The sequence below is a fragment of the Trachemys scripta genome, chromosome 1 (genome assembly GCF_013100865.1).
Source record: "Trachemys scripta elegans isolate TJP31775 chromosome 1, CAS_Tse_1.0, whole genome shotgun sequence".
NCBI classification, from domain to species: domain Eukaryota; kingdom Metazoa; phylum Chordata; order Testudines; family Emydidae; genus Trachemys; species Trachemys scripta.
In genome coordinates, this window is record NC_048298.1 from 246,424,775 (window position 1) to 246,451,829 (window position 27,055).

Below are 27,055 nucleotides of genomic sequence, written 5' to 3' on the forward strand. Positions count from 1 at the left end.
TGGGGGAGGGTCTTGCATTGGCCCTCCACGTCACTCATGCAGCATTTTTCTGAATGGTGCAGTGCTGTAATGTCTTACCTGCTCTGTTTTTCAGATTTGGGGTCACTCCATTGAACTCTGATTTGTCAATTTCCCAGGCCAGTGGAAGCTTTCCAAGACTACTAGATAAATTTTCCAAGTTAGTGTCTTCATTGTAGATTATCTCAGAAGCTCCACTTTGAATGCCAATGAAGTTAGGTGTATTATTTCCAACATTTAAGGCAGCACTATCTGATAGGCAGGCATTAACTGTAGCACTTGGACTTTTACGAACGGACGTTACCTGGTTTAAAAAAGCATAGTCTGAGCAGATGGTATAAATTTTTTCTCGGGTGTGAGTCACAGGACATCCCCATGGATAATGCCCATCTCCAGTAGGACCCAGTGACACAGCGGATGCATCTGAAGTGCAATATGGCTTTACATCATTATGAAGAGTAGCTTCTGAAGATTTCTTTTCAGGTCTGTTTTCTTTGTGTCCAGAACCATTCTCCCTTTCACCTTCTGCAATGTTAGGCATTGAATGATACTAAAAAGTTCTGTCTAGTTAAGAAGTGTTCAGCAATTTTTTTTTTTAAATAAAAATTCAGCCTACATCATTGCCTGCAGATTTGCAAGCTACCGACGAGGTACCTGCAAGAAGGGAAAAGCAACTGTTACCACAGCATGCCTCAGCTGATAAACAAGCTATATACAAACTTTAAACAAAGGCTTTTATTTTAAAAATTGCAAACAATGAGAGTTGCAATACATTTCAGGGTATTTCAGAATACAGAATGCTCTACCCTGCTGTCCAAACATTTGCTTTCTATAAGTACTGGTAGGATGCTGCTACATATAGAGCTTTCATTATTTGTGAAGTGCCACCAGCATACTCTGTGCTGACAGCATACTGAGTCAACCCTCAATAAGTCATTTCTTAAAACAATTTAGGATAAAAAAGTAAATAGTTTTTCCACAGAGAAAATTGGCATATGCATGAACACTGCAGTTTATTATTTCTACCACAAACATTTGTAACAGTAATCATATAGATCTCAACACATTTTCCAATTATTACTGAATTAAAGGGATATCAACTAAAAAAGACACACACTTCTCACTGAAAATCTTACCTAGTTTTGCTATCAGATAAACTCAGATTTATTGTAACTAGAACAGAAACATTTCCTTTTCAGTCTGTGTATTTACCATCACTTGTGTACAGTGAGTCACTGTATAGTCACTCAGTCTTCCCTTTTGTTTGTGTGGGTCTTTCACATAGCAACAGGGGAAGAAAAGGTTTGGGGTTTGGTTTTCTGTGTATGTGCATGTTTGTTTTATACACACAAGAAAATGAGGCAGGTGTACTATTAAAAGCTACTTTTAATTCAAGTTTTAAAATCAAGGTGATGGCATCCTTGAAATCATCCATACCACTGCAACATGGATAACAAATATGAAGAAACACACACAGAAGAATTAACACGCATTGTTGTAGCTGCGTCAGGCCCAGGATATTAGAGAGACAAGATGCATCTAGCATCTTCCACCATACATTTAGCTATGACGATCCACGTACCTTTCCCAGACCTGAAGAAGAGCTCCGGGTAGTGCTCGCTCTCCCACAGAAGTTTGTCCAATAAAAAAGATATTACCCGAGTCACTTTGTCTCACAGAAGAGAAGTGATTTGTCCAAGAACTAGAAACAGAACCTGGCAATGCTGACTTCCAGTATCTATACTTAGCCAATAAACCATAACCCCTCTCCAATACACTACTTTGTAGTACGCATGGTAGACAATGCTGAACAAGGCTGTAGCTATGGGAATTTCAATTTGCAGTAGATATAGCGGTCCTGTCGACACTGGTAAAATGAACGTGTGTATTTGCTACCATTCAGGTCCCAATCCTGCAGAGGACTCTGCATTGGCAGGTCCCTCTAATATCACCATAAATTACACTGAGACAAGGCACAGCCAAGTTGTTACAACCACACCCCTGGTACACACCCCCACACCATTTCCTAAGGTAGCTGGAGCTACAGTGGTTTGTACCTAGGATGGTATCAGGAACCACTGAGCAGAGTGAACCCTCCTTCACTAGAAGGCTCTAATGACCCTTTATTGGCCAGCGCCACGCACATGGGAACATTGCACACGCGTTTGTATGCAACAGGCAGCAACAGCATTAGAACCCTCCACTGGGCCTGGGAGGGCAGCTCCCTGAACTCCGCCCACTCATGACACTAAGATAGCAGCGGATCTTCACATCACGAATGCCCCGCCCACACATGGGGCTGGATCATGAGCTCACGCCATAGTCAGTAGGTTCCAGAGTTAGTGTTCTGGAGGGAGGAGCCAGAGCAGCCCCAGCGGAGGGCAGGATTTCACCGCTCACTGGCCGGGCTGAGAGGAGCAAGCGGCTGCCGCAGCCCAGCCCTGCCCAAAGGGCAGTGACCACCACAAGCTGCGACAGACGCACCCCACTTCTCCTCAAGACGTGGCACATGGGGAGGCCTCCCCGGCCTCTCGCCTTCCCTCCAGGATGCGGGCACTGAAGGCCCCAGGTCGTTACCTGCATGGTGGCTTCCACATCTCTCGCTTGGCAGCAGCTGGGGTGTGATTACACCAGAAACAGAGTGGGGGGGGGGCTTCAAGCTCCAACTCACCCGAACCCCCTTCCTACTCAGCACGGCTGCATGGACAATACCAAACCTCACCAGAAGAAGGGGTGACCGGGCAAAGGAGAGGGGAACTCAGACAGCAACAACCTCCCATAGCCCCTGGATTTTTCATGACAGCCAGCAGGGTGGAAATTGCGCGAGGACTGAAACAGAGCAATGCATCTCTGCCCCTCTCCCCCTACCAATGGTATTGCCCAGCGCACCCACAACACCTCAGGGCAGGAAGAGAGGGCGGGACAATTGTTCAATGACAGTGCGGCAGAGGTGTGGTGGGCGGAGCTTGTGGGGAGGACTGATGGGTGCCATGCTGTAGAGCGGCTAGTGTGGGCTGCGCAAGGGCTGGGCCTGTGGTGGTGGGATCCTCCCACCCTACACCCAGGAGGTTACGGTGTTGTGGCTCTGCCAAGGCCATGAGTGGCCTGATATGGGGGGCAGCCTCCCCCGCCCAGGTGGGGTGCGACGCGCATGTAAGTCTCAGCTGCACTGGTCCACGTAGGGGTCAGAACAAGCTCCGGGATGTTAGTGGGAGTGGGGGACTCTGGTTGGGGGGACTGGCGGGCTCTCAGGATGGAGGAGAACTGAGGGCAGATTAAAGGAAGCACTCGAGGGAGTGGGCAAGTCACAGTGCCCTGGCTGTCACCGCTGAGCAGGCAGCCCCTCCATGGTGAGAGGCTGGCAACCAGCACAGCTACACATAGACTCCTAGGGTCTCCCTGCAATCAGAAAATCCCCTATTGCAGTGTTATCGACACTCAAGATTTTGTCCTGCATCTCATGGTAATTACTGTTTTCCTTCTGGAGTCAAGTGAATATGTGATGAGTTCAGCCTTCATTCTTAAAGTACATTCTAGCCACAGGTGTCGACTTTGTCATTTCCCATGGGTTGCTCGACCCCTGCTCTGCCCCCACTCCACCCATTCCCCCAAGGCTCAACCTCTTCCCTCCCCAGCTCTGCCTCTTCCCACCCTGTTTTGCCCCCTCCCTCTAGGATGCCCCCTCCCCCACAGCACCTCTTGCCGGCTACTGAACAGCTGATCATGGCAGGCAGGAGGCAATGGGAGGGGGAGGAGCTGATCAGCAGGGTCGTTGGTGGGTAGTGAGCACCCACAATTTTTTTTTCCCATGGGTGCTCCAGCACCCATTATTATTCTAGCCCTTGTGGCGGTGGAGAAAGCTTCAAAATATGACCCCAGTGCACCTAACGCCTCAAAAAGCAGAAGGCAAATAAAAGAAACACCAAATCTATTATTTTTACATAATCCCATGGTTTTAAAGCCAACCTTGTGATTGTTGGTGACTTTTACTCATGATTTTTTAATGTTTGGGGTTGGCAATGCTATTGCTGAAAGTGGCTGTCTGCCATGGGGCCCCCCTTGGCAGCTGATGAGAACAGATTGGCTGCTAGGGTTGATGTAACAAAGCTGTTTCCCTACAGTTACCCCAGCCCACGCTACATGGTGCTCTGTCATAATGCTGAAAACGTTTTCCCCCCACCAGCTTCACGACAGCTAACTTGTTTTCAAATTTAGCTGAAACAGTGACATCGAGAGACTCATATGGCAACCTTGAGTGGGGCCTCTAGCCACTACCACCATATAAATATTAAATACAAATATATTTATTTATGGTGATTTATCACAATACATTCAAAAAGCTGCCATCTGTGACTCTGGGCCTTTTTGATATTTAAAAAGAAAAAGAAGGAGCTAAAAGCTATGAGCTTCTAACATATAGAGTTTAATTATAAAATTGCATAATTAAGCCTTATAACCCATAAATAGAGTAGTCCCTAGCCATAGAGGCACTTCAAACAGTGGAAAGGGGACTATGCTGCATAGAATGGGTCCTCAAACTAGAGGGTTTTTATGGCAGTTGGTGATGGTGATAGATATGCAAACTCACTGAGTTCTCAAGCGTCCAGTGGTCCAGTCAGGTTTGCAACTCGGAAAGGGGGGGCAGTAGGAAAAGGACAGGTCCAACACCAAAGCCAGAATTTTATGACTGCTTCCAAGGGTAATGTACATCTTAGAACGGAGAGCATCTTCCCAGGTTTCACTCTCTGGAAGGCTTGTGGAACCGTAGTTGGCCAGCAGCCTTGGAGGCAATTATGCAACAATTTTGCTTCCAACGCATTTTTCTTTGAGCCAAATTACTATCATTAGGATAGCAATAATACTGGCTTAGCCAGACAGACCTAAAAATAGATTAAATGATTTAAGTTTATTTTAGAAATTAGTTTGGCACTGACATACTGTGCCAGATTGTGCTCAGTAGATCCATGAACAGATAGCCCACATCTCCCAGACAAGTGGGGCAAAAAACTCAGTAACCTCTGTAGATTCTGAGGATCTCTCCAAGCAGTAAAAAGTAGGGGGAAATATTTTACTCTGTAGAGTCATAGAGAGTAAGGCCAGAAAGGACCACCAGATCATCTAGTCTGACCTGTATATCACACGCTACCAACACCCACACGCACTAAACCCAACAACTGAAATTAGACTAAAGTATTACAGCTCACAGGAGACTAGACTGTTATGTGCCACAGGCACAAGAGAATGAGGGGGATTGAGGTGCATCCCTGCCTGAGGCCCTTGCAATAGCCAACAACAGGGAAATCGTTAAGTGAGGTATACCTAGGTCAAGGGTTCTCAAACTTCATTGCACCGTGACCCTCTTCTGACAATAAAAATTACTACACAACCCCAGGAGGGAGGACTAAAGCCTAAGCCCACCCTGAGCCCTGCTGCCCCGCATGGGGGAGCCAAAGCCCCACCACCTCAGGTGGGGGAACAAAGCTGAAGCCCAGCCTGAGCCTCACCACCCAGGGTTGAAGTCCTCAGGCTCTGGCTTCGGCCCAGGTCCCAGTAAGTCTAAGCCAGTCCTGGCGACCCCATTAAAAAGGGGCCCTGACCCACAGTTTGAGAACCGCTGACCCCTAGGTAATCCTGTCAAGTGACCTGCACCCACATACTGCAGAAGGCAAAAAACATCTAAGGTCTCTGCCAATCAGATCTGGGGGGGAGGGTAATTCCTTCCTGACCCTACACCCTCTGCCCCCGAGAGCCCAGCCATGGGGCACCCTCTAGTCCACACACCCCTCCCACCAGAGCCCAGTCCCCAGCCCCACCCACAATTGCAGGGCAGCCCCCGGCCCAGCCCCCCCAGACACCAGCGCCCGCCCTCTCCACAAAGCCCAGCCCCGGGGCAGTGCCGGCCCAGACACCAGCCCCACACCCCCCACAGCCCAGCTGCAGGGCAGCCCCCAGACACCAGCGCCCCCAGACACGGGGCAGTCCCCGGCCCAAACACCAGCCCCACCCCCAATTTCTTTACTGTCCCGCCAGGGCACACCGCGTGGTGCGCTCCCGCCCCCGCCCTTCCTCACCCTCTGCCAGAGCTGGCCGGGCCTCCCAGGCCCGCTCCTGTCCCCGGGAGAAGGAGGATCAAAGAGCGAGCAGCCTCCAGCCCAGCCAGGCTGAGCACTCCGCTCACTGCGAGCTGGGCTTTGCAGAGTCCAGCGGCGCCTAGTGGTGGCCAGAAATTATGTGGGGAAAACAGAGAATGCTGCAAAATTCTGCATAATTGCGCCAGGACTAGGCGATCACTTAGCCCCCGACCACATGAGCAAGAACCACCCAGCCTAGCACCTGTAGGACAGAACTCAGAGCCCTGGCCCTATCTCTAGCTGTGGCCATTCCTGGTGCTTCACAGGAATGAGATAACAGCTCTCCCCGCCCAAAATCCTTCTTGACTCTTGCAAGTGGTTGGCTGAAACCCTGATGTATGAGTTTTTAAGAACATAGGACACAATTTAACTGTGTAGCCATGATATTTCTTTTTTTAAATAATATTGTTCTTGAAAATCTTCTCAATGTAATTTATTCTCTGTGTTTTTACACAAACCTATTCACAATAACATAACAAAATCTATGAAATAATGGCCCCTTCTTGGAGAGTTAATTTACTGTGTATTTTGTGTTTCAACACGAAAGTAATGATAAAATATAGTTAATAGAACAAAAGTCTATGTATATGTATTTCCAATAAAGGAACATTTCTTGATGGGGTTATTGTAGATTCTGTTATTGGGAACAGGAAAAACATACAAAGAATAAAGTGTCAGTGCTTGGTGTTGTCAGGATAACTCTGTTTTTGCTTCAGCAATGTATACAGATTAATAGAGTTGCTGCCCTTCTGTCCAGGGTCCAGTAACCAGGGCTGGTTTCAGTAATATATCTAGGGTCCCTTTCTAAAATAAATAACATGTGCGAGCCAAGCCCATCTAAAACCTTCTCTCCCACCCCATTTCACAAATTTAAAACCTAAATTCCCTTGTTACCTTTCCATAATGATCAAAACCATAAAGTGAGGAACATGATAAGCCCCCTCACTCTTACATAACTCAGCTTATTGAAGACCCAGAGAGTGTACAATACAAACCTCAACCACCTGTAATCTCACCCATGATTTCAGATAGGTCTATTAGTATTTAAGCAGACACTAGAATCCTGTCTGCTTCAAACTAACTCCACCTATATCTTGTAGCCACCCAGACTAGTACCACAGACCCAGCATCAATGCTACATAACACACAGAGCTCAGCATTTCTAAGTAGACAAAGCAAGACACCTGAACCAAATCCACAGGGATGTTTTGGTTTCTCTACCCTACCAGAGTGAGAGTGTAATACCTCTCAGTTCAGGGTGGCTCACATTCCCCAGGCTATCCCTTTCCAAATTTCTCCCCACTTTCATAAATATATGTACCTGTACATATGAAATAATATCATTTCCAAAAACAGACCACAAACTCTTAACAATACAATAAAACACTATACTTACATACAATAATTAAATTACAATCAACTTGGAAAAAATAGTTAAAAGTAGTTACAGGACAGGTACTATGCCTGATGGGAAATACTTCTGCCATTTTTTTTTTACAATAATATTTTCCTATTTTAAAACTGTTTATTTCCTACCCTGTTACATAAGAACATAAGAACAGCCGTACTGGGTCAGACCAAAGGTCCATCTAGCCCAGTATCCTGTCTACTGACAGTGGCTAATGCCAGGTGCCCCAGAGGGAGTGAACCTAACAGGTAATGATCCAGTGATCTCTCTCCTGCCATCTGACAAACAGGGTGGAGGGACACCATTCCTTACCCATCCTGGCTAATAGCCATTAATGGACTTAGCCTCCATGAATTTATCCAGTTCTCTTTTAAATGCTGTTATAGTCATAGCCTTCACGACCTCCTCAGGTAAGGAGTTCCACAAGTTGACTGTGTGCTGTGTGAAGAACTTCCTTTTATTTGTTTTAAACCTGCTGCCTATTAATTTCATTTGGTGACCCCTAGTTCTTGTATTATGGGAATAAGTAAATAACTTTTCCTTATCTACTTTCTCCACATCACTCATGATTTTATATACCTCTATCATATCCCCCCTTAGTCTCCTCTTTTCCAAGCTGAAAAGTCTAGCCTCTTTAATCTCTCCTCATATCGGACCCATTCCAAACCCCTAATAATTTTAGTTGCCCTTCTCTGGACCTTTTCTAGTGCCAGTATATATATATTTTTTTTTGAGATGAGGCAATCACATCTGTATGCAGTATGCAAGATGTTGCTGTTTGAAAGACCCACACAAACACAGAACCTAAGAGCTGGAGCCTCAAACAGATTTAGGCACCTAATTATCACTTTAGATGCCTAAATCCAATATTTAGACTTCCAATACCCTGCTTGACTATCTCCTAATCATGTAGGTGCCTAAAATACTTAGGCATCTAAGTTTCTGATAAAGATCCCCTAAAAATATGGCAGTGATTATGCAAACAGCCATTTAATTCTGACACCAGAATGTCTAAATCTAGGCAGGATCCTCAAAATCTAGCCTGTGAGGCCTGATCCAGTAGGTGTTCTTAGAGACTGACCAACAGATCAGGCACTTCACAAAACATAAGGTATCACCCCCACCTTATAACCTTTAGCCTTAGGGTGACCAGACAGCAAGTGTGAAAAATTGGGGGTAATAGGAGGCTATATAAGAAAAAGACCCAAAAATCGGGACTGTCCCTATAAAATTGGGACATCTGGTCACCCTATTTAGCCTAGAAGTTAGAACATTTATCCAGGATATAGGAGACCCAGATTCAAATGCCTTGTCTGCAGGAGGTTGTTCAATCAACATCTTGTGCAAGTGCTGTATCTGCTGAGCTATGAGGTGTTCTAGGCCAAGTTTTTCTCAGTCCTATTTAAGCTATTCTGTTGTGTGTAACTAATGAAATATACATTAGAGCAGGGACTTGAAAAGTGCCCTAAACACAGGGCTGGTCAATCATTTGCATGCTTTCTCTTGCCCAATTAATGCTAATTATTTATACACATGCTGGGTCAAACAGTTTCAACAGGAGCAAGTGCGAAAGCCCCATCCTAGAGTGCTCATAGCCCAGTAGTTAGGGTGCTCTATTGAAAGACAAGTTTAAATCCTTATTTCCCATCAGGTAGAATAAGGATTTGAGCTTTATTTCTCCCCCATCCTGGTTTGGGGCGCTAACAACAGGGCTAATAGTTTTATATATCAGCAACACTACCTCTTTTTTTGCAAGAAAGGGCTTGGGCATCCAGCTTCAGGAGGGAGTTCACAGCTATGAATTCTAACCAGAGATAGGCGCCTAAGCCCCTTTGAGGAGATGTAGGCAAAACTCCTTTCCTGGGCATTCCCTATTGGCTAGCTTGAGTGGCTCCCTGCTCAGCTTTGCTGGCTTTTGCCATTCCTAGGCACCTCATTCTCCCTGTGCATCCCTAACTCAGGGTTGTGGATTCCATTAGGCAACAGGACACCTAAATTTAGGTGTTGTAGCACTGAGTATAAGTGGATCTAGCCCTAACTATGGACTATAAAGGAAACAGAGAAGCTATGTACATACAATATGATGCTAAATACATAAAGTAAACACATTGAAAACGTTAATTTAAAAAATCTTTCACTTGTAACCTTGTGTGTTACTCACAGGCAATAATAGGTACATTTTCGGACAGAAGTGTAAGTTTTAAGCTGACAGTGTGCCATTTAAATTTGTACTTGCAGTACGCTGCAAATGTCTGCAATCTTGTTTGAAACAGCGTGAAGGTTCTCTCCCCCGCCCAAACCATACTGGTAATGAGTGTGAGTGGTGAGGTACAAGACTGCTGTGATTCTTGTTGGTGGACTACATTTCCCAGCATTACTGCTCAGCCTGGGAAGTGAGACAATATTATTATTCATTCGGAAGAAGTTTTGTTGGACCAATGAAACAATCCCCTTTCCTCTCCTGCCCGCTCAGACTGACGATAGGGTTAACCCGAAGATGCTATTCCAGCTCCAGGGTTAAAGGCAGAAGAATCGATACACACAGAGACAAAGAAACAGGGACACGGCAGCAGCTCCTGATTGTGTCTACTCTGTGGTAACTAATGTAATTAACTAGCTTCTCCGTTGTAGTTTGCTTAGGGGGGAAGTGGAAATATTCAAGACTTCTTTGAAACAAACAAGTTAACGCTAAGTCAAGGCAGATGTGTAACTGAGCAGATGTGATTGCAGCCGTAACTGAGACACAAGTTACACTTTAGCACACGTTTTCTACCCCCTTCTCTGCAGCTTGGCCTGTCTGCTTGTTTGTGTTTTTTCCTGAAGAGGAAATCTTGTAAATGTTTAGCATTTGGCTGCTTTGTTACTTAACGCTTGGAACAATTCCCGTGTTCACTGTATCGGGTGGAGGAAACCAGCTGAGTCCGGAGAACAGTTTAATATGGGGACCTGGTCTGAGAGCAGATGTTGTCCTCCCTGCTCGATATTTTTATGTTCAGGCTTTGGACACTGACGGGCAGAGGTAAGCATGACAGCACCTTATCACAGCAACTTTAAATTGTATTTATGGCCAAAAAGATGTTCGAGTTTAAAAATGGCACTTTCTTACTTCACAGGTCATGAGGCTCCCAACCCCACAGTATCTGAATTTAAAATTAGAAATGACTGTGTTCCCTCGCTGGCATTCCCAAGGCCCTTTCCCCAGAAATATTTAAGCATTGTGCAACTTTACTCAAATTACACACATGCTTAAGTGTTCTGAGGATCTAGGTCCAAGTCATACCTACAGGATTTCCTTGACAAAATAACTTTTACTACTTTTCCTCCAGTTACACTGCAGAGCCAGACCCCATACATCTAGATTACATTCCATTGTGTTTTGTACATCACCAGTAGAACTGGCCCTACCCTCTCTTCAGAGCCACATGGGTATGCCGGCTGCTACTCTGAAACCTGTATATATTGGCTCTCTTGTTATTTAATTAAGAAAGCTGCTTAATTTGCCTTTCTTGCAGAAAAGGATATTAATGTTGAAGGCCCCAAATCTGACTTATATTTTTATGCCTTATATCTCTTTGTAAACTTTGTTTAATTGTCATGTGTCAAAATGCTCTAATGTTATTTTAATTAAATGAATTCCAGCAGACCTTACTCCTGGAAATCAGTGTACTTGCACAATACATGAAGGAAAAATATTCAATAAAGATTCAAGAATCCCTGTTGGCACATAAAGCTGTGATTCCATAGACATCATTTGAGTTGCACCTCCCTTCCCTATCCACCAGCAGTTAATTTGGCCCTGAGATTTTATTTTTAAGCTTCCGTTGGGATATTATCCACAGTAAGAAAAAATAATATACATTTAAAAAACCTATGACGATCTTTTCAAAATCTCCTGCTCCATTGCCCTAATATAAAAATTGCCATTTCACCTCAAGGCATCATACAGGATGTGAGATGGGGAAAGAAAATGAAAATTGGGTTACAGACAAAATAGAAGCATCTTGGCCCAGCAAACAAGTTACAGCTAATTCTCCCTTGTCAAGCCTATATATATAATAAACTGGTCAGATTAAGTTATGGTGTGACCTCTAGACTTTCCTGTTTCTTTCCATTGTAACACAAACCAGTAATCCACACAAACATGTAAGTATCAGATCTGTGAATCCATTTAAAATAATTGCTTATTAAATACTGTATAGAACATTAAAGAAACCTAGTAACATTTTGAGACAACCTAAAGCTTAATTCAAAGATTGAAATTAGTGAGCCAGATCATCTCTGGACAGGAAAAACCCATGACTTGCCACTTGTGGCATTTTCACCAAAATATTCCATAAAGAGGTAGGGCTTGTTCCCTCTATCCCCTCATGGAACTGGCAGAGGGACTGGAGGAAATTTTCAGAGGCACCAAAGGCAGCTAGTTGTCTAACTCCCGTTAAATGTCAGTGGGAGTTCGGCATCTAAATGTCATTTATTGCTTTGAAAATCTCCTCAGCCCCTTAAACTTGCAAATTCCCTAAAATCTGAGGAGGCCAGATCCATTTGAACAGAGAATCTGTATGCTTTGGCACTGCTTCCCAGACCCTTCCCCTTCTTTAACAGAGCACAGCTTCTAAAGGACCCAAGCTGCCATTGCGTCCCTACAGGTTGCTATCCACATACCCCTTCCCAGAGAATGTACAGTTTCATTCAACAGAGTGGGGAATCCATGTAAAGTAACAACAATGAGATTAGCATTATTTTATGTGGGGATTCCCTCAAAGTTGCCAGGGTAAGAATGCCACCTTGTCACAGACAGCCAAACCCTAGCCAAACCCCCACACTCTGTAGAGTTCCTAGTATTTTAGTGAGGTACTGGGAAGGGATGATGCTAAAAAGCTGTCCCTTTTAGCTCTGGTAGCCCACATCCTTCATACACAGCATAGATTTGATCAAAGAAGTGGAGATGGACAATCTCGTTTAATACCTGGTAGCACATACCGTTGTTACAGTTGTAAAACTGTTCCCTGCATTCATAACTTTCCAAGCCATTCACTTTTTAGGCTGAATTTTTCTAGATTTGGTGTCTATACATTGTGAAGTTCTTTTTAAAGTTTGAGCAAAATCCCGTAAACATTTTTTCTATTTATGGGATACTCCTAAAGTTCTTCTATTTCTATCCTGAGATTTATATTTGAGATATTCTGACTTCCTGTATAAACAAGAGATATCTTCAAATGTTTAGATGTTGTACTCAATTCTTTTTCCCACATCTGTTATTAAAGACTATATATCTTTCCATAAGACCTACAAAGCAAGCCAAATTTGAAGATATTTGGTTCAGTAGCTGTAAAGTTACCAAAGTGTAAAATTTGCAAAGTGAAACTTATTCTTACAGTTTCCATACCTACTCAGTGTCACTCATCTGGAGGGCACAGTCACTTGGTCACTCATGCCAGTTGAAATGTCACTCATAAGTAGTGCTGCAGGTAATAAGAAGTTTTTGTCTTCAGCTCCTACTCTCATTTACTGGCGCTTCTGAGCAGGCAGCCAAGATTTCCACCTCCTGTTTTTCTTGCTGCTCCACAACCACCTCTATGAATTGGGGCAAGAAGTGAAGAGGAATAGGTGGCCAGTACTGCTGCTTTTTTGTGAGGTAAACAGGATCAGTGGGGTTAGAAAGAAATTAAAGAAAGAGGAAAGAGTGAGAGGGAGACTTTACCATACTAGGAAGAGAACCAATGGAAAAGAGGATGTGGGAGAGAAAGGATCTGGTAGTAAAGAGAGAGAGGGGTGAAGGAAAGAGAAAGGAAAAGGAACCTCTGCAAAGATAGTCTTGTGGTTAATACATAGGACTGATTGCTAGGAATGGTGGGTCCCATGCTTCCACTGGCTCTCCATGTGATGTTGAGAGAGTCTCTTCACCCTCCTCCCCACAAAAGTAGTACACTCCTATTTCCCAGGTAGGGGGAAGCACTTTAAGACCCTAGAATGGGAGGATTGCTGTTCATTTATTAATACCAGAAGGGAGAGAAGTGCTGAATCAGAAGAGCTCATTTACCTCACAAGCTCGTATCTGCAGAAATGTCACTGGGCAAGGAGGTACTTTGGCTTCGAACTAGTTCACTTGTAGGGGCAGGACGTCTCAATGGTCTGTTGAGTCACTATGGTCCGAATTTTCAGAAGGGCTCAGACCTCGCACTCAGGGACAGATTTTCAAAACTGTTTGGCTCTCATTTAGGCACCAAAATAAGAAGATAGATTTTCATAAGAGCTCAATACATTGGGTGCTAAGGTCTAGTGAAATCTGCCCATTGGTGCCACAGTGGAAGCTGCTGTCTACTGAGCACTTTTGAAAATCCAGGCCTTATTTAAGTGTCTACATTGGAGCTGAAGTCTTTGGAAAATCTGAAGTCTTTGGAAAATCTGGGCACTGAGCACTTGGAAATATTGCACAATCTAGCTCTCACTAAACTAAAGTCAATGGCAATCTTTCCATTGACTTTAACTGGCATTGGATCAGACCCTAAGAAACCTGTTACGTGGTCACTTCTTAATCACGATTGTACTTGTTCCCTGTGTAGGTTTACTTTCTCTCCAGGAGCAAATACATTCCAGGTGAAGATCACTGCTCCTGATGAGCAGTTCACTCGGATAGGAGTGCAGATATTAGACAGAAAAGATGGCTCCTTCATTGTGAGGTACAGAATGTATGCAAGCTACAAAAACCTGAAGATAGAAATCAAAGTCGAAGACAAACATGTTGCCAAGTCTCCGTATATTTTAAAAGGTACAAAGAATTACATGATGCAACTTTATTTTACATAGTGGTTTTTTTTTCATACAAACTGTAGCCCAAAATGCTTTACAGTACTAGGGTCTGATCCTGGATGTTGCCGAGGCTCGGGTTCACAAAGGTACTTAGGCACCCAACTCCCAGTTTTAGATTCTACTGCAATCCACAATCCCCACTCAGCTTCCCCTGAACCCTGAAGACACCTAAACTCACTCAGGCTATGTCTACACAGGGATAAAAGCCTGCAGCATGGCCATGGCTAGCCCAGATCAGCTGACTTGGGCTCATGGGCCTCAGGTTCTAGGGCTGAAAAATTGCTCTGTAGACAGACATTCGGGCTTGGGCTAGAACCCAAGCTCTGGGACCCTGAAAGGGTGGAGGGTCCCAGACCTAAGGCTCTAGCCCAAGTCCGAATGTCTGCACAGCGATTTTTCAGTTCCAGAGCCTGAGCCCCATGAGCCCAAGTCAGCTGCCCTGGCCAGCCATGGGTTTTTTATCTCTGAATAGACATACCTTCAGCACCTAAGCTTTTGTGTAAAAATTCCCTAGGTGCCTATGTTTCTGCTTCTGAACATGTACACTGCTGCCTCACTCAAGGCATCCAGACATCTATCTCCCACCTAGGGGCCAGAGTGATCCACAGATTGGGAAAGACAAGCATGTGTATCTTGCCTGCAGCGGCCAATCTGGGAGACATGCTCAGAGGCTGCCTAACTCCACACAAAATGACAATTAGAAGGACCAAGCCCTCCTTTTAACCATTAGCCCAATAGGCAGGGTATTCAACTGGGATATGAGATACCTACCACTCGTTCAGGTCCCTGTCGCCTGATAAAGACAAGGGATTTGAACAGGGACCTGCCACCTCTTCTGCCCACATCAGGCAAGACAGGCAGGCAAACGCCTGTCTTCCCCTAGTTTCAGCATAACTCTTGGCCTCAGGCAGGAGATAGGTTCTTTTATTCTGAACAGAGTATCCATACGGCGCAGTTATTCCTGAATAGCTAAATTATACCAGAACAGTTATGCTGTTCCATTTCCTCTTTGTAGACAAGGGCCTAAGAGTCTAATTTACATGCTAAGGCGGCTGGAACAAAGTGTAACTTACATTATATTATACTGATTCACCTCTGAATTTGTCTCAAAGTCCAGGGTAACTAACTTCTGAATTCAAAATCTTGTCTGTGTTGCACATTAAAATAATCTAAAAATTTGTGGTGTATACAACAGGCCCTGTTTACCATGAGAATTGTGACTGCCCTCGCGAAGACAGCACTGCATGGCTGGAAGATATGAGCTGCCCTCAAGCCATTCCACAGATTCAGAGAGACCTAGCACATTTTCCCACTGTTGATCCAGATAAGATTGCAAAGGAAATTCCACAACGGTTTGGACAAAGACAGAGCTTGTGTCACTATACCATAAAAGATAACAAGGTACAGTGTGTGATTTAGCTGAAGTATTAAAAGGAGGCTTCTAGCTAGTCATATATTTAGGCTGGTTAGCACTTTCCATTATAAAGGATTCTTTTGACCTTTTCTTTGAGAAGCTCTCACACCTCCATTGTTTGCTTCATTATCCCTCAAATATAATATTTAACTCTTATATAGTGTTTTTCATCTGTAGAACTCAATACTTCCTTCCTTTGTAAGGTGTTTTACATCCATGTTATAAATGGGGCAGTCGAAACACAGAAAGGCAAATTACTTTGCCCACAGTCACACAGCAGATCAATAGTAGAGTTAGGAGTAGACCCAAATGTCCTGACTCCCGGTTCAGTTTCCTGTCCACTAGGCTTTACGAGAGTTTTGAATACTAATCAATTTTGTATGGTTTGTTGGTCTAAGAATCCTCAACTCTTGCTAACAAAACTCTACTAATTTCAGAAGAGCTTCTAGTGGTGTATTGGAAACTGTGCTAAAATTACAAGCTAGCAGTTTAAATGTAAGATGTTTGCTAGCCCTGCTTGCACATTAGGGGGCTTTATAGGGAAGCATGCAATCTTGTGCAGTCAGTCAAAGAACCAACCTAGCACAAGGTAGGGTGGGTTGTGCCTCTCTAGTTGTGCAGCCTGCCTTCTTTCTCTCTGTTTTTGGTTCTTTTGTGTGTTAAAGTTTTGGATTCCTAGAAATAAAGTAGTGTTACATCGCAACCTTCCAGAGAGAATATTTTATATTTTTGTCTACCTTGTCTGTATGCCATGAACATAATCTAGGAAAGGAGTGCAGTAGAGTAAGGCTTGAAAGTGTTGAGTTTCTGTTTACAGGGGATCATTTTTAAAGGTGACCGCAAAGGACAAAAAATGTGTGCCCCTTTTTTTGCTTCATCAGAGAGGTAGGACATTCCAAGGCCTCCTAAAATCATTTGAAGTTATATAAAAGTGAAGCCATACAATCTGTCCGATTGTTTACTGTGAAACAGGTAAGCTCCAATAATGTATTTTTCCCCCAAGCAAAAACACTAATGCAATAACTTTTGGATTACTTTTAGGTTTATATAAGGACCCATGGTGAGCATGTAGGCTTCAGGATTTTCATGGACGCTATACTACTTTCTTTGACTAGAAAAGTGAGTATATATTAGTTTTATATTTTGTATATGATCGTGTTTAAATATCAAAACATTCCCTGAAATCTTTATTACAGTTTTGTTGATGCCTCCGCAACAATAAAGAAAACACCACTGTTCTTGTTTTCTTATTTTTATTACTTTCACATTAGTAAGTAATAAGCTAGCAGGATTGTTCCTAATGAAGTTGGATGTTCTGGTATGCTCTTCGATTAGTCTGCAGATGTAACTTACAAATGTTAATTATCTGCAATGTTGTTTTAGCTATGCTGGTCCCAGAACATTAGAGAGACGAGGTAGGTGAGGTAATATCTTTTATTGGACCAACTTCTGTTGGTGAAAGAGACAAGCTTTCGAGCTTACACAGAGTGTGTTAAGGTATGTATTCTGGACTCTCTCCTCGGATCAACCTGTGGGTCAACACTTTTCACAAAAAGATCACTCCATATCTGACCCCTCAGTCCTCGTCCTCAAATAAAACCTGCACAACACCTTCAAAAGACGAGCCTGGGAGCTTAAATTAAGTTTGCTAGACATTGAAAATCATGGAGTTAATAAATACATTGGATTTATGGCTTATTACAACAGTCTGTAACCCAGTAGTCCCCCTTTTTTTGTCCTATGACAGCAGAGATGTTAAGATGCCACTTCACCTTGAATGGTCTCTTACATGCTAACTACTTATGCTAAATGATTGCTTCCACCTTCTATTTAACTGTGACACTTAGTGTACATTTTCCAGACCTGAAGAGGAGCTCGTTGTAAGCTCGAAAGCTTGTCTCTCTCTCACGAGCAGAAGCTGGTCCAATAAAAGATATTACCTCACCGACCTCGTCTCCCAAATATTAATTAGGCAGCTAGACCTTATGACAAAGGCCTGTATAGGATTTAATAAAAAACAATTGTCCATAGGCTTTTGAACCATCCTATAGGATTTAACAGAGAATTATATCACTGCTAATACATTTTGTAGGATGATTTAAACAAACCTTAGGGAATTTATATAATTCTCTATTAAATTCTATACACTGTGGAAAGAGGCCAGAGACAAAGAGAGGCTGGGGAAGATGTCCCCCAGTGGAGAAACCACAAAGCACTACCACACGCTATCTTTTGAGGACTGCCTGGTAAGCCCTTGCATAGGGGTCATGGATGGGGCAGCAGGAGTGGGGTCACAGCACATAGTACTGTGGAGATCTGAGTATCACTGCTGCTCAGAGGGCAGCCTGGGGAAGCTGCCATAATTTAAATAAGTGCCTAGGTTATGGGGGGTTTTTCCAGCCCCAACTATACTCAAAATTAAATTTCTAGAGAATCCTATTTGTTTCATCCCTGTTCAGTTCTATACAACTTTTCCATTGGCTAATATGATTGAAGAACAAAAAAATCTATTGTGTTGAAGGAGAAAATTAGCCCCCAAATGACTTTGTGGTCTGAAAATGTAAACACTGATAATATGTAGTTTATAGCTTGTCCATTACAGTTATTGAATAGAACCAGTAGATGGCATTGTGTTCATAAAGATTATTCCTAAAGATTACAGCCTTCCAGCTCTCTCTGAAGTGAAGACTCCCTTTTTTTAGTACTCCTGTTCTTCTTTTTGCGGATACAGACTAACACGGCTGTTACTCTGAAACCTTTTTTTAGTGAGAGCCAGATAGAACCCCATGTGTCTGTATGTAAACTGAAAATAAGAACTGGTCCTTTGTTTCTCTACCTCTAGAACTCCCATGCTTTTCTGCCTGTTCTTAACAGGGAATGCTTGCTAAAGGTTTCCCTGTGTTATCAAGTTAGAGAAAATAAACTTTGCTGTCCTTCCTCAACCATATGAGAGGGTGTATAAACCTTACTTGATATCTGGCAGAGGATTAGTTTCTATCTCTGTCTCTGAATGTAAGCTGAGTCAGAAACCTAATGTTTCTAACGCTTGGACAGCAGAGGAATCAAGACATGTTGCAATGTGGATGAGCCACAGTGAAATTAATTATCTTGCTGGTCTGAACAACAAAGCATTTAAGAGAAGTTTTACATATGCACACGTTATGTAGAGGCAGTAATGTGCTTATAATTGCATATTATATATACGTGGGGACTTGGTCAATATTGGTAATTAATGTGTATGTAGATAATTGTTATCCATTTTTAGAAGATATTTTTGTTTATATTTTGTGATCATTGATGAAGGAACAGTAGTTTTAGTCAGAATTAACATTATAGTACAGTGATGGAATAGATATATCTTTTATTTAATAAGGCTAATGTGGTTTTATTATGTAGACAGTGTAAAATTAATGTGTCCTTAAGTATTAATTTCCATCTATGTAAGATTTTGTAAATAGCATGGTACAACTACACTGCTGTCAGTTTGCAACCTTAATAGCTTTTGAAATGGAGGTTTTTGGTTTTGGAATACACCTCTACCCCGATATAACGCTGTCCTCAGAGCCAAAAAATCTTACTGCGTTATAGGGGAAACCGCGTTATATCGAACTTGCTTTGATCCGCCGGAGTGTGCAACCCCTCCTCACCACCCCCCGGAGCACTGCTTTACCGCATTATATCTGAATTCGTGTTATATCGGGTTGAGTTATATCGGGGTAGAGGTGTATATACAAAGACCTGAGCATCATGAACAAGGAGAGAGGATGCTTTGTTATATCTAGAAGAGTAGCTTTTGTGTGACTCCTTTTGAAAACTAATTTGTTATAATGCTGCTTTGTTTTCTGACCTGATAATAGAGACAGTTAAAACATGGATTTCTGTGACTAGCATTCCTGAAGCGTGATGAGCAATTGTTATAGTTTTTGAATATATTATAGCCCTGAACCTAACTTTTCCCTTAGACTTCTCTTATTGTACATAATTTCAGATACCATATTGATCAAGGGAAAAAAAGGGTATTCCTATGTATTACCACATACAATACACACTAACACATCAACACTATCATTTGTCTTCTTTTAGGTGAAAATGCCAGATGTAGAGTTTTTTGTTAATTTAGGGGATTGGCCTTTAGAGAAAAAGAAATCTACTCAGAACCTTCATCCCATCTTCTCATGGTGTGGATCCACTGAATCAAAAGACATTGTGATGCCAACCTATGATTTGACGGACTCAGTTTTAGAAACTATGGGCCGGTAAGAAACTATGTAAATTTTTCACAAAGCACTAAATATGAGTGAATGAGCTTCCAATAGACTCTTACATTACCAATACTTCAATAATTGTTGTACTATGTATTTATTCAAATTAATTTCTATGTGGACACTGAGACACCATTTTAGACCAGATAAGGTATATTGAATGTCTAAGTTTAGCTATTTTATCCTTTACATAATTGAAGGAATACAACAATGTCCTATTTCAGAAACCAGAGACCAAATGTAGTCCAATCAAAAACACTAAAAAATGTATTTTGTTACTGATGACACCTCTATCTGTCTCCTCACTACTTATGATCGTATCCTGAGAAGGGTTGTTTTCAACTCTTCCCTGCATATTCAGGCTTTCTACAAATCTTGCTGCTTCTCTCTCCATAACATTTCTAAGATACCCGAGTGCCCCAGGGGTCGGTCCTGGGGCTGGTTTTGTTCAACATCTTTATTAATGATCTGGATGATGGGATGAATTGCACTCTCAGCAAGTTCACAGATGACACTAAACTGGGGGGAGAGGTAGATATGCTGGAGGGTAGGGATAGGGTCCAGAGTGACCTAGACGAATTGGAGGATTGGGCCAAAAGAAATCTGATGAGCTTCAACAAGGACAAGTGCAGAGTCCTGCACTTAGGACGGAAGAATCCCATGCACAGCTACCGGCTGGGGAACGACTGGCTAAGCAGCAGTTCTGCAGAAAAGGACATGGGGATTACAGTGGATGAGAAGCTGGATATGAGTCAGTAGTGTGCCCTTGTTGCCAAGAAGGCTAAAGACATATTGGGCTGCATTAGTAGGAGCATTGCCAGCAGATCAAGGGAAGTGATTATTCCCCTCTATTTGGCACTGGAGCAGCCACATCTGGAGTATTGCGTCCAGTTTTGGGCCCCCCATTACAGAAAGGATGTGGACAAATTGGAGCGAGTCCAGCAGAGGGCAACGAAAATGATCAGGGGGCTGGGGCACATGACTTACGAGGAGAGGCTGAGGGAACTGGGTTTGTTTAGTTTGCAGAAGAGAAGAGTGAGGGGGGATTTGATAGCAGCCTTCAACTACCTGAAGGGGGAGGGGAATTCCAAAGAGGATGTAGCTAAGCTGTTCTCAGTGGTGGCAAATGACAGAACAAGGAGCAATGGTCTCAAATTGTAGTGGGGGAGGTCTAGGTTGGATATTAGGAAACACTATTTCACTAGGAGGGTGGTGAAGCACTGGAATGGGTTACCTAGGGAGGTGGTGGAATCTCCTTCCTTAGAGGTTTTTAAGGCCCACCTTGACAAAGCCCTGGCTGGGATGATTTAGTTGTTTTTGGTCCTGCTTTGAGCAGGGGTTTGAACTAGATGACCTCCTGAGGTCTCTTCCAACCCTAATCTTCTATGAGTCTATGATTCTTCTTTTAAAAAACATATAGCCAAAACTCTCACGTAGGCCTTCATCTCGCATCTTGATTACTGTAAGATCCTCTTCTCAGGACTCCCAACACCTATGTTGCCTCTTCAGAACCACAGAAAACCGGTTTTTAAGATGATGTTTCTTGTCCATGACTCTGAATCCATTTGAATCCTTCCCCCAGCTCACACTATTTCACTGCATTCAGTTCACCCTTCTTGTCCTTATCAAGACCCTTCACAGGTCTGTCCCTCTTTATTTGTGCATTCTGATCTCCTACTGCAGCACCTTCTTGCTGTCTCCTTCACTCTGGCAAAGAAAGCACCCTCATACACCCTTTGTCAGCCTCTCCCACAGCCATCTCCATACCTTCTTCCATGCTGTCGCTGGTACATAGAATTCTTCTCTGCACTGACCCACAAAGCCACTAATGTCTTCCTCCTTCAAATCTTTCCTCAAGATCCACCTGTGGCGTAATGTCTGTAAGATATCAACTAATGAATGGTGGCTTGAGAGTCAGATGGGGTTTGTTGGCACTTATTTTATCTATTACAATCATTAAAAGTTTACAAACATCTATTTGATTATAACCCTGCCTTTGTATGTCATCTCTCTTTTTAGATTGTAAACTTTTTTGAATAACACCATTGAAATCAGTGGAAACGTGGTGTATAACTGTTGAGGGAGAATAGGGTCCAGAATTGTATTACAATAATATTTTAAAAGACTGGTGCATGAAAACTTCAAGAGTCTTCTTTTCTGAAATCACTTGTTCTCTCCTGACATCTAGAGTCAGCCTGGACATGATGTCTGTCCAGGCCAATACTGGGCCACCCTGGGAAGACAAGAATACTACAGCAATTTGGAGGGGACGTGACAGCCGCAAAGAGAGGCTTGAACTTGTAAAACTCAGTAGAAAATATCCAGATATCATAGATGCTGCTTTCACAAACTTTTTCTTTTTTAAACACGATGAAAGCCTTTATGGTCCCATTGTGAAGCATATTTCATTTTTTGATTTTTTCAAGGTAGGACATAAACTGCTATTTAGACCTTCTTGCAGACTTAACTCACCAGTGTTTGAGAATTTTCCTCCTCCCGCCTACCGTCTTTGTGCATATTATACATATATATTAAAATACTTAACTTTTCAGGCACAACCTGTTTATGATTATCAGCTTTTTGACTTAGATTTTGAGGTTTTATAGGAACTTTCTGTCCAATCTAATCTCTAGATTCCATTTTATTGTTCCTCTGTCCTCTCTGGTGATCATAGCTCTTCCCAATACAATATATTTAGTCAGTGGAACTAATCTCATCTGCTTATTAACAATAAAGATTACCTAAAATGCAATGCCTCTCTGGCATAATCTGCATGTCTTAAAATGAGCAAGCCCCCTGCATTTAATATTCTCAGACTAAAAAAACTCCACAAAACCAATCCCAGCTACCTGTTTTTAAAATGTTTATTAATCAATTCTTGTATGTTTTTTGCAGTATAAATATCAAATTAATATTGATGGCACAGTAGCTGCATACAGATTGCCTTACCTGTTAGCAGGAAACAGTGTAGTACTGAAGCAAGACTCCTTCTACTATGAACATTTTTATAATGAGCTGCAGCCCTGGAAACACTACATTCCATTTAAAAATGACCTGAGTGACCTACTGGAGAAGCTACAGTGGGCAAAAGATCATGATGAAGAGGTAAATCTATATTAAATCACTGAGAAACATTTCCTGACAAACTAAAAGTAGGTGAATACAAGTTAATTTGTTTAAAAACAAACAAAACATTAGCAGGTCTTAAGAATGAGTGTCGCATATTATACCAATGGGGAAGCAAAACATATTTAGCTTGCGTATTCTTCTACAGTCATTAATTTGAAAATTATTTGAGTTTTTGATAAATTAAAGATGTATTTACATAGTAAGAACACCTTTCTTTCAACATTAAGAATATGTCAATTTTCCGTCTCCCTTGCATGTTATCAGTAATAAAGGTTTATTTATTATTTTATGGAGCAGTCACCATGGTGGTACTTAAACACTTGTCTACAAAATTGGACGGCTAATTACTAAAACTGCACATATTGTGTTACATTTCAGAATCACTGCTACCATCTCCAGAAATGTTCCTATATCAGGATTTTCCTTTTCTTTGACAGGCAAGGAATATTGCAAAATCGGGGCAAGAATTTGCAAGAAATAACCTCATGGGAGATCATGTATTCTGTTATTATTTCAAACTTTTCCAGGTCAGTATGTCAGACTACTAGAAAAAAGGTTATGTAGAAAGCATTTAGGAATATACAGATACTGGAAATCAGCCAGTCCAGAGATGAAGTCAGAAAGCAAAGAGTAACAATGGGAAACATTAAGTAGATTGTGGATATTCTGTGATGCTTATGCCCTAAAAGATCCCTTTAATGTTAGAGTGGCAGTTTGAGAGAGGCATTCCAGCTCCCATAAATCTCAATCTAATCTACAAGAAAATGTTCCCATGTTCCTCACACTAGCATTCAGCAATGATCTAAGAGCATAGTCTCATTCCCCTGTCCTCAGCTAAAAATGTCTGTGAATTAGCACTGAGGTTTTGACACTTCAGTGAGACACCACATGGGATCTCTGACAGCAGTTAAGGATCAGCTTACCTTCTCTGTGATATGGTGGGCTTTTCTGAGAGCAAAGGAAGATTCTTTGGTCACACAATTCTTACAAAATTATTGATCTGAGCTGTGAGCTTTTAGAGGCCGTTAATAGAGTAAGAATACCTTCCTCTTTTTTGAATTAGGAATACGCCAATTTACAAGTGAGTGAGCCAAAAATCAGAGATGGCATGGAGAAGGTAGAGCAGCCTGACGATGACCTGTTTCCATGTACTTGCCACAGAAAGAAGGTATGGTCTGTACAACAAAGATCTGACCCTGTAAGATGCTGAATGTCCTCAATTCCTATTTAATTGAGTGGGAGCTGAATGTGTCTAGCACCCAACATCATCAGGGCTCAAGATGAGTTTCATTCAAATTCTGATAACTAATGGGATTGTAGGTGGTCTATATTTTTCTTTTTTATTTTTAAAATTCTGTATTTGCACCAACTAAGCAGCTGAAAACTGCTGCTGAAAAACAGTTAACTGAGAACTAACTCCTGTGAAATCCCTGGGGCAACACCATAAGGTAGAGACAGGGCTGGTTCTAGGCAACAGCGCTCCAAGCATGTGCTTGGGGCAGCACTTTCCAAGAGGTGGAGCTCCAGCTCCTTTTTTTTTTTTTTTGCACTTGGGGCACAAAAAGCCGGGATCCGGGCCTGAGTGGAGGTGAGCTGCAGCGGTGGGGGGGCACGGGGAGGGCCGCAGGAAGTAACCCTGGGGTGGGGGGCAGTTCGTCTGCCCCCCACTGCCACAGCTCACCTCCGCTCTGCCCGCTCCCCTGAGCGGGCCGCCGCTGCTCCGCTTCTCCCCCCTCCCTCCCAGGCTTGCTGCGTGAATCAGCTGTTTTGCAGCAAGCCTGGGAGGAAGGGAGGGGGGAGAAGCGGAGCGGTGGTAGCGCACTCGGGGAGCAGGCGGAGTGAGGTGAGCGGCGGTGGGGGGTGCAGGGAGGGCCGCAGCAAGTAACCCTGGGGGCGGGGGCAGAGGAACTGCTCCCCCCCCAACTCATCTCCGCCTCCTCCTCCGAGCGCGCCGCCACTCTGCTTCTCCCTCCCTCCCTCCCAGGCTTGCCGCAAAACAGCAAAACAGCTGAGTCACGCAGCAAGCTTGGGAGGGAGGGAGGGGGGAGAAGCGGAGTGGCAGCGGCCCGCTCAGGGGAGCAGGCGGAGCGGAGGTGAGCTGTGGCAGTGGGGGGCAGTTCCTCTGTCCCCCCTCTCCCAGGTTTACAAGCCTGGGAGGGAGGGAGTAGGAGGGGACATGCAGCGCGCCCTGGGGAGGAGGCAGGGCCGGGGATTTGGGGAAGGGGTTGGAATGGGGCGGGGAAGGGGTGGGGTCGGGGGGGGAGGGCCACGGGAACATTTTTTTGCTTGGGGTGGCAAAAAACTTGGAGCTGGCCCTGGGTAAAGAACACTAATAGAACAGAACAGTTTCAGAAAGGCAATAATTTTGTCTGTAAAAGTCAAAAAAAGCCAGAAGTGTCAAGGTTTCCATTTTTAATTTAATCTTTTCTGGATTTTTGTAATATTATTTTAAATGTACTGGTTTGTAAAACTGCTGATAACCAACCACTGAAAGAGTGTTTTTATAATTCCTGTAGAATAAATAAGAGCCCTGGCAGTGAGAATAATTTCCTTGAAAATGGATTGCCTCAGTGGTCACACGTTTTCAGAAATAAATAAATATTTGTGAGAGTAAACTAAATGACTCTAAAAGTTAATAGCTAATTTATAGTAAGTTGTTTGGAAGCATATCCCAATTCATTAAGTCAGACCCACTCAGCTGTGGCTGGCACAGACAAGGAATTCTGTATCGCATAGACCCTGTTGTGAGTGGAGGTTTGAGGATACAGCAGACATTCAGGACCCTCCTCCCACTCTGCCCTGCATACTTCAAAGAGTGTCTGTCAGCCACAAATAAGCCAGGGTAGAGGGAGGAAACAAACCAACCTGCACTTACTTGGATACAGTGGCCAATAAAGGACATGGAGAAGCTGCAGCCACTGTTTGAATCTGTGGGTTGAAACAGTGGCCAAAGAGGAATTGTTCCTTTCTGTCTCTATAGAAAGGGAAAGGATCATTGAATTAAAGCAAGATATACAAGACTATATTGACTGTTAAAACTGCAGTAGTTAATATATTTCCTTCTTAATTACAGGCCAAAGATGAACTCTAACAGGAAGAAATAAAGTCATCTTTAGGAATGTTTACCTATCTTCAGAATCTCTTTAAAAGAAAATAAAAGGAAAATTATTTTATTAACAATTTCAATGGACAATACAAAACAGTGTGCAATAGTCTGAATGAGGAATACCTACTGATATTTTCCCTTTTATCATCAGTATCAATAGTACTTGCTGTTTTGAAATGTTTTTACAATTTTTTTTTTAATAAAGTCACCTTCATTTCAAAAAGCGATGTTGTTATTTCTAAGACCTGATTCTGCAAAGGGATGGTGAGCAGGCACCTTCCACAAACTGCTTTATGGACTCAATCCACATAGTATGTAAAGTCTAAACAAACTTTTCCTGGAGTTTGGCTTTAAACAACAACAAAAAGACGTAAAGTAATAAAATTCAGTTCAAACCTCCTGAGCATGACTGCTCCAAGGGTTACTCTTTCAGGACTGCTTAGCAACACCTTCATTACTCTCTGCACAGAGCCTATACTCTAAAAAGAGAATGATATCCTGTCTACAGATTTTTTGCAACCAGCCTACAGAATTCTGGAGGAGGGATTCAATTTTATTGAACAGTTTAAAAACATTTAGAAATATAATTTTCTTTTAAATTCTCTGGAATTTGCCATAGGGGCTAATAATTGAAATACGTTTGGCAATATCTAGAGAATTACAGTAGTACCGTAACTCCTTGCTTAACGTTGTAGTTATGTTCCTGAAAAATGCTACTTTAAGCGAAATGATGTTAAGCGAATCCAATTTCCCTATAAGAATTAATGTAAATAGAGG

General features: G+C 42.8%; 2 protein-coding genes across 4 annotated transcripts in view; one reads left to right on the forward strand and one right to left on the reverse strand.

Annotated features, from left to right (window-relative positions):
- Positions 1-6,196, reverse strand: part of LOC117879737 (DNA repair protein complementing XP-G cells-like) — a 68,361-nt gene extending 62,165 nt beyond the window's left edge. The window contains exons 1-3 of the mRNA XM_034775023.1: positions 6,090-6,196; positions 4,607-4,898; positions 79-672 (exon numbers count right to left, since the gene is read on the reverse strand). Of these exons, the coding sequence (XP_034630914.1) occupies positions 79-559 (481 nt within the window). The 5' untranslated portion in view covers positions 560-672; positions 4,607-4,898; positions 6,090-6,196. The remainder of the gene's footprint in view (positions 1-78; positions 673-4,606; positions 4,899-6,089) is intronic.
- A 3,782-nt stretch (positions 6,197-9,978) lies between these two features.
- POGLUT2 (protein O-glucosyltransferase 2) lies at positions 9,979-26,495 on the forward strand. 3 transcript variants are annotated; one of them, XM_034758189.1, is made up of 11 exons: positions 10,021-10,153; positions 10,345-10,576; positions 14,121-14,326; positions 15,563-15,768; positions 16,823-16,900; positions 19,865-20,037; positions 22,232-22,469; positions 22,939-23,148; positions 23,610-23,699; positions 24,236-24,340; positions 26,246-26,495. In XM_034758189.1, the coding sequence occupies exons 2-11, from the start codon at positions 10,395-10,397 to the stop codon at positions 26,261-26,263; spliced, it is 1,506 nt and encodes a 501-aa protein (XP_034614080.1). In that variant the 5' UTR covers positions 10,021-10,153; positions 10,345-10,394; the 3' UTR covers positions 26,264-26,495. The 3 variants fall into 3 exon arrangements, with proteins under 3 accessions (XP_034614081.1, XP_034614079.1, XP_034614080.1); XM_034758190.1 differs by lacking the exon at positions 10,345-10,576 and having other exon boundaries at positions 9,979-10,153; XM_034758188.1 differs by having other exon boundaries at positions 10,015-10,576.
- Positions 26,496-27,055: the final 560 nt, after the last annotated feature.

Bases quoted from the DNA above. Each gene is read 5' to 3' on its own strand.
- POGLUT2 (XM_034758188.1), top strand. From the start codon at position 10,395: ATGTTTAGCATTTGGCTGCTTTGTTACTTAACGCTTGGAACAATTCCC. The intron at 15,769-16,822 runs GTACAGTGTGTG...GATTACTTTTAG, and splicing joins ATACCATAAAAGATAACAAG to GTTTATATAAGGACCCATGG. The intron at 20,038-22,231 runs GTAAGAAACTAT...CCTGACATCTAG, and splicing joins GTTTTAGAAACTATGGGCCG to AGTCAGCCTGGACATGATGT.